At 45.7% G+C, this 18,111-nt stretch overlaps 1 protein-coding gene across 1 annotated transcript; it reads right to left on the bottom strand.

Moving 5' to 3' along the window:
* Positions 1-469: 469 nt before the first annotated feature.
* Positions 470-9,052, bottom strand: NABP1 (nucleic acid binding protein 1). Its single transcript, XM_014880951.2, has 6 exons — positions 8,747-9,052; positions 8,502-8,640; positions 5,399-5,470; positions 3,973-4,045; positions 3,641-3,704; positions 470-2,841 (listed from the first exon to the last, which is right to left on the bottom strand). The coding sequence occupies exons 1-6, from the start codon at positions 8,835-8,837 to the stop codon at positions 2,654-2,656; spliced, it is 627 nt and encodes a 208-aa protein (XP_014736437.1). The 5' UTR covers positions 8,838-9,052; the 3' UTR covers positions 470-2,653.
* Positions 9,053-18,111: the final 9,059 nt, after the last annotated feature.

The following is an 18,111-nucleotide window of genomic DNA, read 5'->3' as shown; positions in this document are numbered from 1 at the left end:
TCCTTGACCTGACCACTGAGCACTGAACTGCCTTAGCATGTCACAGTAATTCACAACTGCTTGTTTGCATACAGATGTGTGTCTCTGTGAACAGAGGTGGTATGATCCCAACAGCTGTAAGGCAGGCTCCCAGATTCCTCTGCAAGCTGAGAGCTCACTATCTTGACACTGATACCTCTGAGGTAAACAACTGTGTCACAGGTTCAGTGGAAGATCAGAGGACCTTGAAAAATTATATTTTTAAGTCCATGTCCATTTCAGGGCACAGATTTCCCCTGCAAAGAAGTAAAAATTTATTAATATACTGCAATAGCTTCATGTAAAGAACAGGAAAGCAGGAATGCTACTAACCTTGGGAACGTGAAGACCAGTCTCTTGCTTTTTTCTTCCCGACTGCACATCCATTTGACTGCAGGGTTTCAATCTTATGCCACTTATTAGCATTAATCATATCACTTTTTACTTGGAATTTGTGAACAAGTATTCTGTTTATTAGCTTAATAAAAGCTCAGATGCATAGAGCTACAAACATCAGGCACCTCAGCACACACTAACACAGGGTTGCCCTTGATTTTAACTTCTTTATGCCACAGAGAAGACCATCAGGACTTGGAATCCACACTGCAGATACTCCAATGAGTTCCAAGTCCCCACCATGTCATCACCTGCACCGCTCACTTTGCTAACTTTACAGCTGCTACTGACTTGGCAGCATGGCTCTCACACCATACTTACATCTTATGTACCTCTGGAACACGTCACAGATACTTCCTGGGTATAGAAGTCCTCTTGGCTTCCTTCTCACAAGCCTATCAAACATCTTAGAGCAACGCTGCAGAAGAGGTTGTCCATACATCCAGGCTATACATCACATTTATTTAAACAAGTAAGCAAGTTAAAGTCCCTGAGTTACACGTTGCCTCCTTACACCATTTCCCCAGAAATTACTGTTCTGCTTCACCAATGAGCAGTATTCTTCCACAGCAGCACCCAGAGGGGATCTCCTGAGGCATGCCACCCTCTTGTGTCCAAAACAAGTTTCACTAGTTCCACCTGGAAGTACCAGGAAAACATTTTACCAGAGTAGAGACAAACAGCCCTCAGGTGGTCTGGGCACATGGATCTCTCTCAGCCTCCCTTCAGCAGTTTGTTGTTGCTGATGCTCACAAACGAAGTTCAGTATTTCACACCAAGCAGGGAACTTGCATCAATCAGAAGAAATTTTCAACAGATCATGATAGAATACCAAAGGCAAGAAGTATCGAATGTAAACAACTTGTAAACATTAGTAACACATCCGTAGATTCAAATAACATGAATGACCAGAGAGACAAGTCACAATTCAGAAACAGCCTTTCTCATGAAGTCTTTATGGCTTGACAGAAAGAAAGTTAGATTTGTTTTTGATGTGGTTAGTGCAATTTTTTTTTATTTGAGAGGTCAGTTAAGAAGAGTTAAACAGATGAATCCAGTATGACACCTCAGTCTCCGAGTTGTTTTTGAACCTGATCTGAAATATGGCACTGGACTCTCATTTAGAGTCAAGGCATTTGTGATCTCAGAAATAAAACCAGCTATTGGCCCCCCAGGATATGGAGGGGGCTCTTCAAGGGATAATTCATATTCCATATAAGACAGAGGAAGGAAAGCTTAACAGCATCAGAAGTGCAGCTGTGTGCTTGGCCAGTACCTCTGCAATCCACATATACAGCTTCATCTAATATGTAATTGATTTGGTAAAGTGAATGAAGGAAGGAGGAGTAGGCAGACTCATTGAAGAGATGGGTAATGCAGCATTTGAGAACAGTCCACTCCTGGAAATTCAGGCTCCTGCAAAGTAACCTTGGGCTTTTATGCAAGGAAAGGCTACAAAAAGCACATTCCCCAACACTGTCTGAATTTAGATCCTCCTATTCTGCTATCTCATGCAAAGCAAGAACAAATATCCAAGCTTCTATCCAAAGCAAAAATCGGTGTCACTTTCCTTGACAGTGATAATGGTGTTCAGAGAGAATTTTTCAAGTAGCGTACACCTTTCTGGAATCAGAATCAAGCTTCAAGACACTCACCACATCTTCAGCTTTGATCCAGGCTATCCATTCTCTGATTCCAGAGGCACCACTAGGTCTAGCACCATTTCCTTACACTTACTGCTTTCACAAGCCATATTCATTCCCAGGACACCTAGCTCACCAGAGAGTTTTTGCTCTTCCCCTTCATTTCTCCCCCAATATGAAGAGCTCCCATTATCGCTAACAGAAGCCAACACATGCACAGGACAGAGTAGACCTATTAAGGCCACATGGCTGACCAACAGAAACAGAAATACATGTATGTAACTGAAATTTTCTTCTGTTTAGCAAAGGGCACCAAGTTTTAATTGAGATACTTCCACCTGTGACCCTTACTTCCTTGTATCCACCTTCTCCCCCTACCCCCTTTATGTACAGGGAAGACTCACTGTGCTTCCCTGATGCAAAACAAGAAACAGATCACATCAAGTTTGCTCCGTACACCAACAGGTAAAAAAAAAAAAAAAAAAACAAAACAACTAAAGGACAAACTGGTTCACAGTTAACTATAAATAAAAGTGCAGTAAGTGTTCAAGTAGAGTGTAGAGTTTAAGCAAGCTGTACAACCACATTTGGCATAGTCATCTTTTGAAGGCCCTGCGTGGGTCCCTCCCGTTACTGACAGCAGGGGGAAGAGGCTGAACACTATTAGCTGGTGCTGGATTTACAGGTCCTCGTCCATTGCCTCTCCCACTACCTGCATAAACATGGCCGTGGTTATACGTGAATGGAAATCCACTTGCTTCAGGTCCAGTTTGCAAACCATTTCCTAAGAAGACAGAAAAAACATCATCACGAGTTCCATGGGTTGAAGTCACCGATTCCTTAAGTTAACCGACAGGCAATACATGAAGTTTGCAGTAACCACAAACCCTGAAGGCCAGAAGGAAAAGCCTCTCTGGCACTGCAAGACCCCAAATCACAGCTTACCTTTCCCCTCCCAAACTACCTTCCCTTCATCCCTACTCCCCCTTCTCAGCTAAAGCAAGAAGGGTCACAATAACAACTTTATAACACCAGCTACTGAGTATGGGCCTTGTGTAGGTAGGCCAGAACTAAGTTCCCTCTCAGCTTACACCCGCTCAAGGCCTTGAAGTATTTTCATATTTAAGATTCTATGTTTAAATACAGCACGAAATGATCTGGGTAAGCCAAATATTGGAATTTAGATTACCACCACTTCTGTTTTCAGGAGCTCATCAGGAAGGAAAGCCACAGCGTCTACTGAAGTAATTTTTAATGTCAATGTCTCAGGAAGTTTAAAAAAAGCAGAATTTCAAGTGCTGCAAAAACTTTTCAAAAGCATCACAACAATCTATTATTCAAGACCCCTTCTGTGATATAGGCACCCTGAATATTCTAATCTCCTCCTCTCCTACAAAACATATCCTGAAAACAGTTTCAGGAAATGTTCGTGCTTACATGCTTGAGGTTCAGGCCCTAGTCTGAATGACTTTTTAGAGCCTAGTACACATTTTTATCCCAAGAATGGAGAACTTTTGAAATAAGTTTATATTTCCATTAAGTGTTTCTTATTTTTTCACTTCTACAAACTGAAAAAAACTTACCCAGTGGCCCAAAAGTACAAGTACCCATACCACTTGATGCAGAAATATTATTTTCACCCTGTGCCTTTAGAGAAAGGTAAAAAAAAAAAAAAAAAGACACGGATCAGAGAAAGAAAATTCTTATTTTTACAGAAAGGGGCTGATTTTTCCCCCTCTGTGTTCTTACAGTGGCTCCACATGGCATTTATCTGTTACTTCAATTACTGGCTCATTCTTAGCTATATATCAGTGAGTCCATTTTTCCAGAAGAGTCACATCTGATCATAGCCTAGTGTGAAATATTCTGAACAAAGAGCACTTCAGGCCAGAAGCCTCAGACAAGTTTAACATACCAGCTTGTTCTGCCCGACGTGTTCAGAGTTGGGCTCGCTGTAGTTTGGCACTTCTGAGTACACCATGCAGAACCTGGAAGACATTAGGATTACTAGGAAGTTCTAAAGCCATTTTTTAACAGAGTTCTCAACTTAACAACTCACAGAGCAATCTTCTTAACACATCCCATCACCTAGAAGTAATTAATCCAGACCCCACTGTTATGAGAATATCAGTAGGTATTAAAAGGCTCTTTGATCCCTTTATAGTGTTGTGCTGAGGCTGCCACATCTTCCTGGTGAGGGCATTTCAATCAAGCAGAGGCAAGTATTCATTTACTCAAGGAGGTAAACTGGCCTAAATAAAACAAAAGGTGATGAAAGGGCTCCCTTTGTCTCTCTTCCAGCTGCAGATTCTTGTCCAGCAACCACTCAGGTGGTCATCTGAGGCACTGAGTCACCCAGCCTGCTCCCAGACAGGGATTGCATTACACCTCTAGAGAAAACTCACTCCTACACACTCCCATACCATGCAGTGCCCCATTAACAATAATAGCACAGAGGAGCCCAAAACAGGCAATGAAATTCAAAGCATCCATTTCCACTCAATGAAACTATGGCAAAATCGGCCCATCAACTCACTGCATGCAAATTACGGCAGAGAGGAAGAAAGACCTGCGTCATTACACTGCTTGGAATGGTTAAACATAAGTGGAGCTCCCACCTGCTGCTGGGAGGCACAACCCAGATAAACACTCTCATTGCTCCAGCCTGCTGGAGAGTAAGTCAGCTGGGTGGCTTATGAGGGAATGGATTTTGTACAAGACAATCTGTAGATTCTTTTTCATGTAAATCCATCTGAACACTGGGCATTTCTGAACCACAGAGGAAGATATGTGGCAATCCCAGAGCACCACTTCCCTGATGACTGCAAGGTTTCCCACAGCACTTTGTGCAACAGTGGAAGTACTCTTCTGGTTAGAAAATGCTAATGTTTTTTCTATTGCTCAAGTGTATTACTCATGGTTGTTCTTAGGCACTAGCTGTTGCCCCAGTCTGTGGGCAGTTCAAAGCAGGTTTAATGAGGCTTGCTTGGATATGATTCACTGAAGTGACCTTGCTCTTCCTTCTCTGCATTACCTGTCCCTCAAGGATGACGCATATACAAAAGGGTTCCACCAAAATGAAGTGTTAATCAAGATAAGGCCTAGGTAAGCAATGCAGATTGAGTCCTTTGTCATTTATACACTTCCTCCTCCTAGGCCTGTGCCAGTGATGGAAGCTGCTTTTCCTCAAAGCACCTACAGTCCAGAGAGGGTCATAGTTCATTACATCCATGACCAACTGAGAACACACTTTTGCTACCCTAAATTCCATTTCCTAAGAGCTACCAGGTCTCATACTTACCATGGTGCTCTGCTGAGAAGTATGAACACACAATACTTACTCCCCAATTTTATGCAGCTCCCCTCCTCGTCCTGTGTAAAGTGTCAGGCATCCTTTCCACAGAGATGCGTACCTGGCCAAAGAAAGGAGAAGCAAAGCAGTTTCTTAGTGAATGAGCTGATAAGAGGAAGTGGAAGCATGCTATCTTCCAGAAAGTTAACATGCATTACACAACACCAGCATGGACTAAAAAACTCCCAGGGACTCCAGTGTCACCACCACCAATGGTTTATGGATCCCCATGTACTACTTCTAGCAAAAGGTACCGGAAGCTCAGCAGACTCCTTTGACAATTCCAGGAAAGCAGCCAATTATTTTGAGATTGGTTGCTCTTTTGTTGACTGGAGCAACCCTTATGACTTGTCCTGCAGAGAAAAGGCATTTTGCCAAAAGCAGTGTCTGTGTTACATTTGGTGACAACTATTGGTTCTGCTTTCAGCAGGAGCCAGGAAGAATCACCTTTGCTTGCTGGAGAACAGCTACTGCTACTGAATGTGTTATGATCAAAAGTGCTTACATTGTTAATATAGGTCCTTACCAGACGATGTTTTTTAAAGGCACAAGTCTGGCCATCAAACTCCAAGTGATGTATAGAAACACACTGAAATAATTTTTTTGATTGCAGGAACATTCCCTTAGGAAGACAGTGTGAGTGCACTCTATTCTTTATGGTAGCACTTGACTTCAAGCATTGAAATCTGAGCCATATAAAACTTTCTGTGTAATTGTTCCTTTCAGTGAGGGGCATCACGTATGTGTAGAGAAGGAGGAAAATGCAGACCATAAAAACAGGTACAGTGCAAGGGAGTTAAAAAGAATATGTGTGTCTTCTAGCACAGGAATTAGGGAGCCTCAGCAATTGCACTCACAAGAGTCACCACTCTGGACAAGTCACCACTTCCTTACACTCTGGGTGTATCTCTGGAGCAGAGATAATAAACTTTCCTCTTGCCCTTTGCTTTATCTGCTGAGACTGGGAGACATCCGGCCACACACAGAGCCCTGAAGAGGCACCAGGGAGGAGCCAGGTTGGCAGGAGAGGACAGCACTGCCAGTGCAGTGATAACCTTCTCTGTACTTCAGAACCAGCAGGAATGCACAGGCACTCTAACTGCAGATATTATCTTGGGAGCTTTCCATCTAGAACAAGGATTAGTGTTCTTCACTTCATAGACTCGCTTTAAAGATTCCCTCACTGCTTAACCTTTAATAACTAGCTAGTCAGGCAGTCTTGTGGCAGAAAACAAAGGAAAAGAGCTACTGAACAATAAATATAAGTCAAGCATACATTTACTGGGAAAAGACCCAGCAAACCATGTGACTAACAACCTCCAGCACAAAGTTATTCCACGTATGCAAGCATTTGTTTTTATCTCAAAAAGAGGTGGCCATAAAGCACTGAACTCCAGCACTAGCTTCAAATTTAGAAATATTAAGTGCAACAGCTTCCTATAAATGGGTTCACCACCCAGTGACAAAAGTAAGCAGCAGTGTTGCTTTTGCAGAGGAATGCATCTGTAGCTTGAAATTCAGCAACGGGGAAAAAAAGGCACGTTATACTCATGGTGCCTGTGTAAGCTTTTCTGCTTGTATCAGAGGGCCTCCTGCACTATGAAGTCAGATTAGCCTACAGAGCTGAAATTTACCTGCCTTGCAATAGCAGCATAACACACTCAATTCTATTTAAATATAAAATTGTGTATGGAGAGCCCTGTATGTCAGCATGAGGGCAGTTTTCTGAAGATGAGAGCCAAACCAGAATGGATTTCGCTTTTGCCATTTCACTCCCTCTGCAGTCCTGAGGGAGCATGCAATTCATGTAAATGAAGGCATGACTTTGCCACCCACCAGAAACAGTGAGGTCAGCTCATAAATTTAATACATAGAAGCCAAGCTCAGTTTTTTACATTAAAGGATGCCGTGACTCTTCTGTTTGTGGCACAGAAACACCAGAGCAGATACTGTAAGCCAGTCACAGAAGGGAGTACAGTAATGCTGCTGAACAGTATCGCTCTTAATTTGTTTCAATGTCATTTACACACGGGGCTTTGTGCTGGCCCAGAGCTCTGGTTTAGTTCCACCCATCCCTGCGCTCCACGTGCTCTCCACGCAAGCAGCCTTCCCTAGAACCACCTCTGCTGAGGAGTCAACCCACTTCGTATAAAAGGATATTTGCATAGGAGGAAGCAGCTGTAGTTTTGGTGGCAAGGGTCATGCAATCAGTCCAGAACTGAGAATTACACTCAAATGAACAACTTAAGAGCAGCTCAGTTAGCAGCCCGAGTCACCTTTCACCTACTTTTTCATAAAAACAAATTAACAGGACCTTACACACATTGCAGATCCTGGAGTGCCATAGGCCAAAGGATAAGTGTAATGGATTTCTGAAAGTGTAACCTAACTAGCATCAAGAACTGAAATGAAACTTACTATGACTTTGCTAGTGACAATTTAAGTGACATGGAAATGGATTTTCAGATTGACCCTAACATTCCTTCTCACAATACGTTTGGGGGTTGGGTTGTTGTTTTTTCTTAATTAAATTACCGCTGAGGAATTACTTGCGCCTAACCACATTAACACATTCTAGAGTGTAGCCCTAGAGTGAATTTTTTACAGTGAAACTGGAAAGGTTCTCCTCTGCCTGTCATTTTCATTGTATCCTTCCAATGAAAAGCAACTTTTCTGCGTGATATGGAACCACCCCCTAGTTTCATTAGGGAGCTGACTGCCAGAGTAAAGAACTAGCTCTGAAAATAAGAACATGCTTTGGACTTCCCCTGCTTGATTTACAGACCAGGACTGACTGTTGCATTCCCCCTTACCCCAGAAGTATTTTCCTAGGGCGCTTTTTAAAGCCAACCCGAATCTCTTCGCCACCACCCCCTTATTATAAACCCAAGCCCCTCCTAGCCTGTACACTCGCACTAGGCATGTTCTGGCCTGGGAAAGGTGGGTTTAATTTGGCAAGTGACCTTAGGGCGCTGGCTCGGTAACAGGGAGCGGGTGGGAGGCGGCGGCCGTGTCGCCCGTGGCCCTGGAGGGGCCCCGCGGGTGACAAAGGGCTGCGCGGCCCGGCGGGCGCGGGGCGGCCCCGTACGCACCCTTTGGTCAGGCGGATGATGTCCCCCGGCTGGATGAGGCCGCCGATCTCGTCCCACACGCAGATGGTGATGCTGCCCGTCTTGTCCGCCACCTTGCAGGACCTCACCTCGTGCCCGTCCTTCGTCTTGGTGACTCGCCCTGCGGGGAGAAGCGCGGCTCAGGGGGGGCACGGCGCCGCCGGCCCCCCCGCCCGCCGTGACACGCGTGGGCGGCCCGGGGGTGGGGCGTGCCGGGCGCCACTTACCGATCTCCAGCACAATAAAGATGACATTTAAGTTTTTCAGTCCGGGTTTTATGTCTTTTATAAGGAAATACGTGTCGCTCGCCGCGCTCATGCTGCGGCCGGCGCGGGGGTGAGGGCTAGCGGGGCGGGCCGAGCCCGCATCCCGCGGGGGAGCAGAAGCAGCGCGGGGCCGGGCAGGGGGGCACCGGCGACCCTCACAGGGGATGGGGACACGAGCACCGAGGGGCTGTGCGGTGACTGTGCGGCACGCCCGACCCCCACCGCTCCCTCTCCACACCGACACCACCGACACAGCACCCACACCGCCTCCCTCTCCCGCCGGCACTGAGGAGCACACGTGCGCCGCGCTGCACTTTATACCGGTCGGGCGCCACCAATCCGGGCGCCGAGAGGGGGCGATTGCTGAGAATGGAACAGTCCAGGGCACGCGGAGCGCCGGGACTGGGTAACGGGCGGGCACGAGCCGGCGCCTCGCGCTGATTGGTCAGTGCTGCCGCCGCCATCTTCTCCTTCTCAGGGCGCTGCCGCTGCTGAGTCGGGGTTGCCGGGTCGGGTGTTCTCTGTCAGCTCGCCTTGTGTCTCCTCAGCCCCTCTGCCTCCCCTTGTCCCCTGTGCCTCCCCTCAGCCCCCTTTGCTTCCCCTCGCCCACCGACTGACTTCCCTCCGGGCAACAGCCCCGCCGTGCCCCGAGAGCGGCTGGTGCGGCACAGCGCAGTAAGGGAGCGGTTCGCTTCCCTTCCGCGCCATTTTAAGCGCCGGGTGTAACCCCGAGAGGAGCATTGCCACAGGTTTCCTGGCAGTTCAGCCCTCCTTCACTCTGAAAAAAAAAAAAAAAAATTTGTGAGGTAGTTTGTTGGTTTTTTTTCCCGGATAGATTTGATGTTGGTCTCCACCAAACAGAAAATGCTGTTGTCGTGGCTGCAGGTACCTCAGGACTGCACCACATCATTTGCTCCTGGGACGCAATGCTCCTGGCATTGGTAGGAAAAGCCAGGGTTGTGCCAGTAGCATGCTTTGAGCCTTGCCATGCTTAAAATGTGAGCCTAAATCCTAATGAGTATTGAAAAGATTTTCAAAGCATCTGAATTCTGCTAGCAGCTTGAGGAAATGGGTTATTCTCTTGGCTATGGGCAAGGTGTAAAATATGAGGGAAGGGCAGCTTCTCCAAGCAGGAAGCCATCGAGGTGGTGAACGAACCCTCGCAAGCCTTGAGACATCCTTGGCTGGTGGGTCCCAAGGAGATAGCTCAGTTCTGCAGAACAGCCCCGAGATGTGAGGTGGTCCCGTAATTCATCTCTCCCCCTTAGGAAGGGTAGCAGAGCCATGTGTGAGCACTGCTGTTCCTTGTCAGAGCCAAACCCAGCTAGCTGGGCTTTCCCTTTCTATTTGTGGGAGCAGAAATCCATAGATAACAGCAGTTGTGAAATGCCTGGCCACACGTTCTGCCACATGGGAGCTCTGGCCTAAGGAATTTTGTGCAGTATTTGTATGTAGGCAGCAGAGCAGCCTTTTTGGGTGCCACTCAGGGCTCGGAATGAAATACACTGCCTGCAGGAATCTGAAAGGAGTGTTTGCTTAAAGCCCCCCAAGATCTTAATCCATTTCTGTCCTGAATCAGTGAGTGCAGATGAGGGGAATGACAGACTCCCTCAGGGGCCTGTCTCCTGGTGGGATCTATAATATGATAGCATTACAATTTTCAGAGTCATCAACCCTATTTCAGTGTGTGAATGGCTTTAATTCAGTCACTTGGGGAGGATTTCAAACCAAATTCCAGTGTCTCTGGCAAAGGCTGGACAAAAATAATTTTACCTTTGTTTAGAACTGGTAACATTTTTTCATACATAGGTGTTTTTTCTGCCTTCATTTCTTCCTTTTGTCTGCTGCATCTATTTAGAGCCCTTGGAAAGAATAATTTTATGTCCTGTGTTTTCAGCCCCAAGCGCTATAGATTTGAGGCAAACCCTACAATTTTTCAAGGAAAAAAAACAAACAAGCAGTTAAGAAAGTTTATTCACATTATGGCAATCCTTGAGCAGAAAGGAAGTCACAAGTGTGGTTAGCTGAAAAGCAGAAAACACTGAAACACTTCACCAAGAACACTTGTGTGGTGTGTCACTGGTGAGACGGTTTCAGGTGAACATCTGTCCAGGAAGGCAAGTGCTGGTGCTCCAGAGCAGCTGGAGAGGTGCAGAGGACAGCAGATGTGGGCTCCAAGCCACCTCACAGCCAGTACACCTGGAAATGCTGCACCAGGCCTGCAGCAAGGAGCACAGGGACCTGCAGCGAGCATGGAGGGAGGTGGATTTATTTTATACCAAGGTTTCTTTGGAAGCTGGTAGGAAGAGGTTTGAACTAGAAATGACAACGCAGTGGGAGGGCCCAAGCAATCTAGGCAAGTTCAAGAGTACACTGACAACTCCCTGGCGTGTCTGATCAAGGAATTAATAAGCAAGGGTGCTCTGCTGGACCTCAGAATCAAGGAAGAACTTTGGTGGCTCAGCATTCAGTATGGGGCCTGTGAGACAGTGGAGTCTAGGATTCTGAGAGGGTACAGTGGCACAAAAGGCAAGACCACAACTCTGAGTTTGAAGAGCAGACTTTGGCCTCTTCAGAGATCTGCTTGTGAGATGGTCCTAGAGATCATGACATCCAGAAAAGCTGCCTGGCTTTCAGAGATCACCTACAAGTGTTGTGAAGGTCCATCCTAAGTACTGAGAACAAGAGGGAGGCAGACTGTTCTCTGTAGAGGTCACTGACAGGGTAACAGACACAAACTGAAAATCCAGATTCCATCTGAACACAAAAAACTTTTTTTTTACTGTGAGAGTGCTCAAAACAAGTCAGTTGTGCAGAAAGGTGGTGGAATCTCACTCCATAGAGATACTCAGAACCCAACTGGACACAATCCTTGGCAACTTGCACTCGCTTCCCGGCCAATTGCATTGATTCTGTGATTCTGTGAAATATTTCCTGTTTTCTCAAAAGCAAAAAGAGACACAGCTGCAGAAAGCTTGATGTGTGGGATAGAAAGGCAAGGTCACAAACTCCTTCTGTAAGGGGCTGAGGCTGTGCTGGAAAGAGAGAGCTGGTCATCTGCTGCCTTACAAGATCCTTCCAGATTCATTAAATGCATTGTTTACAGCGTCTATTCCACCACTGATGAACAATTTTGCTCTGTTTGTTGCTCAAAGAGACACTTAAAATCTCGTTCATATTTTTTTAATAATTCCAATTGCCAGCCTCTGAGAGTGCCCTTGGTATTATCCAGCAGTGAGTAAATGACTCCCGTTTGCTGTGAAGGTGACCTGCAAAGCAAAACAGTTTTCCCCATTCTGTTTCTTTATAATGTATAAAGGACCAGAATTATTACTAATTTATTTTGGTTTTCCAGCATGTTTTTTCCTGCTTCATTTTTGACCTCAAAACCATAAAGACGCAGCTGTGGGTAATGGAAGCATCAGCCCTCTGACCTTTCTGGGGCTGTAGTCAGTCTGGCACAAACTGGAGCGCTGGGACTTTGATGCAGGTGTGTCTTTATCCTCAAGAGCTTCCAGCAAATACCCCGGAAAAATTGATAGGCCTGGAAAAGGAGCCGGGATGCCAGGACAGCAATGTACGCTCTAAAAAGAAGAGAGAAATACATTGTCGATATCTATGGTTCCTGGTCTTAAAAAAAATGTTGATGATCACTGACTGCATGAATGAGTCACACTGAGAGCACCAAAACTTTGCTCCTGCTGTTCACAGGAGTAACAGGGAGAACATCCAATAAACTGTGACTGCAGCCAAAGCATGAGCCCTTCCATTGCTGAGGGAGATGAGTGTCTCTGATCCACTCAGTGTCCTACCACACAAACCAAATTTAGCCCGCAGTGAATGTCTACAGCAAGGGTTCCACTGATGAAGTTTAAATCATTTCCAAGCTCATTTGCTTGCTGCAGAACATTTTTCTTCTGTGTGAAAGATGCAAGTGTTTCTAGGCTGAGATCCACAGGGAGGTTGCAGTCCAAAGCAAAATCAGGGTTGAGTTGCTAAAAGAGTTCTCAGCACTTGAAGCCTGGCACAAGTCCCGTGCATCTCACCAGGGCTGGGATTTCACCCTCTGGCTGCAATGGAGTTACGCCAGCAGAGACATTGCTCCAAACTCCCTATTTCTGTCAGTTGCTCAGTATTCAGTGCTACTGGAGTCCCAAAGTAGATCTTCCCACAAGAAATCTGCCAGCAAGAGCAAAAGCTAATGTGTAATATTTTATTGTATAGAGATTAAAAATGTACAGATGTCTGCAAACGCCACCTTTCACCAAGCCTTACCAGCCTATTACCATACGTCTGACAAGCCCCTAAATTAATCTACAGGTTCAGGTTTATAACACTGATGACACTTCAGCTCCCTAATGGCACATCGGTGTGTTTAACAAGCTGGCAGCCAGTCTGGCAGTCTGGAGACCCCAGCAAACAGTAGTTTGGTGTCTTCAGCATCTCAAACACACCATTTTCTGCCATCAGGGTCAGTATTTCCCCAGGGAAATAGGAGTGATGCCTGGGAATGCCACATAGGTTTGAGAGGAACCTCATCCAGAAGTCAGTGGGGCAGGTGCGTTGGGGAATCCCCACTCTGTTGGGGTCCTATTCCCGACACAGGAACACATCCAAGCTGCCTGCTGCCCTCCTGCCTCAGGGCAGTGTACCAGCAGGATGCCTGAAACAGGAAGGTGCCTGTCAGGTGTCTGATGCCAAGATTCCAGGAAACTCCATCTACCTCCCTAGCTGTTAGCTAGGAAAGCTGAATGAGTACAAAAAAAGGCAAACAATCAGAATTTGCACCATTCTTATTCTTTCCAGAGGAGCCACGTGCTTGTGCGGCTGCACTAATGTAGCCTTTTCTTCCTAGGTTCCACACATTTTAGCAGATGTTTTTCATCTGAGAACCCAGTCCTGCAAGGTGTTTTTGGAAGTTATTCATTTCCCTCTTCTGATTAATCCCTCACACATCAGTCAGATGACTTACATGAAATCACAGATGTGGGGCAGTTCTAGGTCAGCTTTCCTTGCTTAGCTGTGAATCAGCTTGAACCAGAGGAATTTGGGTCTAACTTTGCCCCATACAGATGGAGAGCATAGGAGCAGTTGCCTCTTCATCTTTTCCACTAGAGCTCCAAAGGGCAAATCTCAAAGCCCACTACCACTCACAACTGCTGTTTCTTGGGTCTCTGGTGAGTGCTGTAAGCAAAACCGTGACCTTTCAGCCTCACACCTTCATCAAAGTGATCTTTAATTAAAAGGTTTAACGAGTGCAGATGGGGGGATTAGCACTTTCCTACTGTAGCTGTGCCAGAATAACCCACACTGTTCACAGGGACTCCAGTCACAGTCACCTAAACCAGTTCAGTAACTCCTGCTTACATAGGGAAAATAGATAACAGCTTTATGCCAACAAAAATGTGGAGTGATCCCTTCAACTGCCCCACTGCCAAGGCTCACAGAAGAGACAAACGCTTGAAGCTGGAGGATGAGGGCAGTTCCAGTGGGACACTGGGCTTTGACAAACCTCTGCCTTCCCGAGTGAGCCGAGTTCCTTGTTTCACACACACACAGGACAGTCGGCACTGGGGAGTTGTCTGAAATGCCTCAGAAGTCCTTCAGATACCAGCAAGTTGAGCCCTTGCCTATCAGTTTTAGCCAAGGGAGGCAACATTTCAGAAGGCTTTGCAAATGCCTTTTCCTTTTGCCAGCCCTGTCTTTTCTAGGAGTGATTCCCGCAGTCCAAGAGCTTTATCCATGGCACCCCTGTGGCAGCAGCGCGTTCCCTTGGAGATCAGAAGGATCTTGTAACTCCTTCCACTGCAGGAAGGGTTTTCATCTCACCTCTTCTCCAGTGCCTGGGGGAGGTATGCAGACACACCACATCACCCTGTCTGCCGCCTGGCTCCGCAGAGCCTAATGGGCTGGAAGTTCAGCCTTGTTCTTGCATCATCTAACGCTGACCTTCAAAAGAAAAATAGAGGATTTATGTCCAGGAAGGAGGCTTTGAAAATTTAATTTGGTTTGGATTTACTTTTTGAGATAAGGATTTGTATTTCTTTTCTATATTCTTGAGGGGGGTTTTTTTTGTTGGTTTTTTCCTGTAGCAGTGTCAGCTTCTTTATGAAAATTTGGTGGTGGTCTTAACAATATGGACTTCTGCCTTTCTCAAATCGTAATAAGCAAAAGGATGTGTTAAAGATAGGAAAAAACCCAACCTTCCCACGGATGTTTTCCCTAGGGAGAGGAACCGCTTTGTTCACACTGCCACGGAGCTGGATGAAGGTGCCATGACCCCCATCCTCCCGCCCAGGGCTGTCACCAGCCCTTCCCCCTGGCTGCCAGCAGTGCTCCGTGTGTGACAGCTGCATTCCTGTGCGGCAGACACCTAGCAGGGCACAGGCAGCTCCAGTACCTGGCGGAGGAAGGAGGTGCGGTGCTGGAATGACTAACTGTGGGAATATCAGCCCTCCCCTCGGTGCTGTGCAAACAAGGCAGCCGTGCTGCCGGGGATGTGGCTCACAGCTGACAGGCACCAGGCACGGAGCAAGCTCCTATCTGCACAAGAGCATGTAGACACAGCCTCGCTTGTTTAGTTTTATGTTAACAGCGAAAAACAAATCCTAAGTGGACTAAACAAATCTCATCGTGGCAAAGTGCTTCATCAATTACTAATTCAGCCTCTGGCAGACTAATAGGGAATAAAGCTGTTTACCTCAGAGTATGACACATTTTTCTTTCTTGTCTTCTCCCTGTGGCACCTGTAGATAGATTCTGCTGTGCAAAGCTTTGTGTCAGTGACTAATGAGTAACAATTGCTGCAGAATTCTATAAGCTGCATATCATCACTGCTATTAAAGACATCAGGAAAAGCCCTAGGAATCATCCACCTGGGCCAAAAAGTAAAAAAATGTTCTTTCAGAACATCAAACCTGATGATGCAGCACATTTCAGGTGCCACTGGCAACAAGAAGAGGTTTTGTACCACAGCTTTTGTATTTTCACTTCCATTTTCTCAACATATATAATAGCAACGTTCCTGTCCAGGAGGGATAACAAAGGAAATTGTTCCTTCTGAATGCTATGAGTTTATGCAAAGTAAAATGGGTACTCCAAGTGGTCCTTTGGAATAAGCACCCCTGGGAAGGTACTGTTTGAAATCAAGTTGTAGTTTGGGATCTTTTTAAAAAAGAGGAACTAAAAAGCCTTACCATGATGTTTGTAGGAACCATTTGACTGCATCCTGTGTTGTTGCCACATGTTGTGTGAGGTGTGGGAGGGAATGGAAAAATAAATGGAGTACAGTGAAAGCTTTCTAGGGCTCCCCAGCTCTTGGGCTTGCTGATAACAAATAGTTCATGGCATGGGTTCCCAGATATTCCTGAATAATCCAGACAGGGCACTGCAGAATAGGACAGTGCAGCCAGTGAGTTACTGGGAAACAGGCATTGCATATAGAATTCAAACACAACTGAAAGGCACATGCCCAGGAGGGGGGCACTCTGGGTGATGTGGGCATGGCACACACAGGGACAGAGCCAGCCAGCTCCATAGGATCCCACAGCAACCCCAGGCACAAAAGCTGTGCAACAGGCTCTCAGGTTTCCAGTGCATGTCATCAGCCTCAGACCAGCTGTGTGAACATTCCCTCCTGGCATCCTACACGTGCCCACAAGGTTAACCTTTAGAGGCTTCGTTGAGATCTCCAGGAGAACCTACAGGAAAACAGTGCCAGTGGAATAGGCACCAGGTACTCAAAGGGGATTTTATCCACCCTAATCAGTCTTATCCCTTGTTTCAGTGAATGCAGCTTCACTTTAGCAAAGAGGAATGTGATTCCTTGCTGACACTGCTAGGGAAATGGTTAATCCCAAGCCATCATGTGCCTTCACTGTTTTCATTTAAAAGGGTTTGCCAAGAGAGTGCATTTTCACTGTTGTAAAACTAGTACTACAGGAAATAATTATTGTTTCAGTTCTGCTGGGTCTCCTTGACCAATAAAAGGCTTGAGTAATAGTAAAATATAAGGTAATGTCTTGATGTAGCAAGTCACTCCATTCCCTTCCTGTTACTATTAGATACGTACAAAAGAGAGCTAAAGATTTGGTTCTTGTATGGACTAATTTTTTGTGTGTTATTAACCATTAAGATACTGGGTGCTGCCCAGAATACTTCTTGATGAGGTTAAATTTAAAGCTTTTCTAAGAGTCTCATCTTTGTTGCAGAGTGGTATTAGAATATAGAATATATTTTCTGGAAAAAGAATAATTAATTATTGCAATTTAGCTTAACAAGAAAAAACAAAAAAGTCTTATATAGCCAGAGGGCCAAAAACTCCAGTTAATTCAGCTTGCAATTATATTATCTGTTGGTGCCATAGTTTCATTATATTCTCCAGGCAAGCCAGACAATAGTGAAATCTTAGCACACAAGGAAGTTATTTTGTATTACAGATATTTCATTACTGATAAAATGAATAGTATCTTATACCCATTTAGCATCTTCCGTAGATGCTTCCACAGGAGGCACATCATCTGTGTGTTGTCATTTAGTCACCCATCTCTTATGACAGAGCTTCAGCTGCTGTGATGCAGAATTGAGAGACATCAACACCTCGATAACACAGTTCAGTAACCCCCTAAGTTATATCCTGATTCATGTCAGACACCATGTAAAAGAAGATACATAGTGACACACATCATGAACATTCTTGTACAGGTTTTCCATATTCAGGCTTGTTTTTATCTTGTATTATAAAAAGGGTTTTAAGCCAGGCTTTAACCAGATGTTAATTTCAGAAGCTTGATGGCATGCGCCATTCTGCTTTTGAAATCCGCCCTATATTAGAACTAAAACGAAACTCTTCAATGTCTATGTTACATTAAGAAACCTCCCCATGGCATTTGTGAGCACCAAGGTGAAGTCGTGGCCAGAGGTGTGCATCTGCACCTCTGCAATGCACAGGGACCATGGAGCAGTACCAAGATCTCATTGCTGATTGGAGTTTGTTTAGTCTACCAAAACCTCCTCAGCACAGCCTCTGCTGTGGATGCTCAGCCCCAGGAAACCCAGCTGAACTCCCAGCAGTGGGGGCCACCCCTGCAGTTCCCCTCAGCCTTCTCTGAAGCCTGCAGGGTAAGGCAGCTCCCTTCTGATGGCCTCCCTGCACACCCGTGGAACTGCGGTGTCACTTCCCTTCCTGCTGTTTAATTTTCCAAAATGCGTCTGTGCCAACACAACTGGGTTTCTTTTCCAGCCTGATAAGAAGTGGCTTTTCCTACTGCAATATGTTCTCTTCTCTTGAGTCAGGAATTGTGATCTTTACATATATTTCTTTATCC

This window comes from Sturnus vulgaris, chromosome 7 (genome assembly GCF_052056855.1).
Source record: "Sturnus vulgaris isolate bStuVul1 chromosome 7, bStuVul1.hap1, whole genome shotgun sequence".
NCBI classification, from domain to species: domain Eukaryota; kingdom Metazoa; phylum Chordata; class Aves; order Passeriformes; family Sturnidae; genus Sturnus; species Sturnus vulgaris.
Note: the sequence above shows the minus strand (reverse complement) of the source record. Positions and strands in the feature narration are given on the sequence as shown.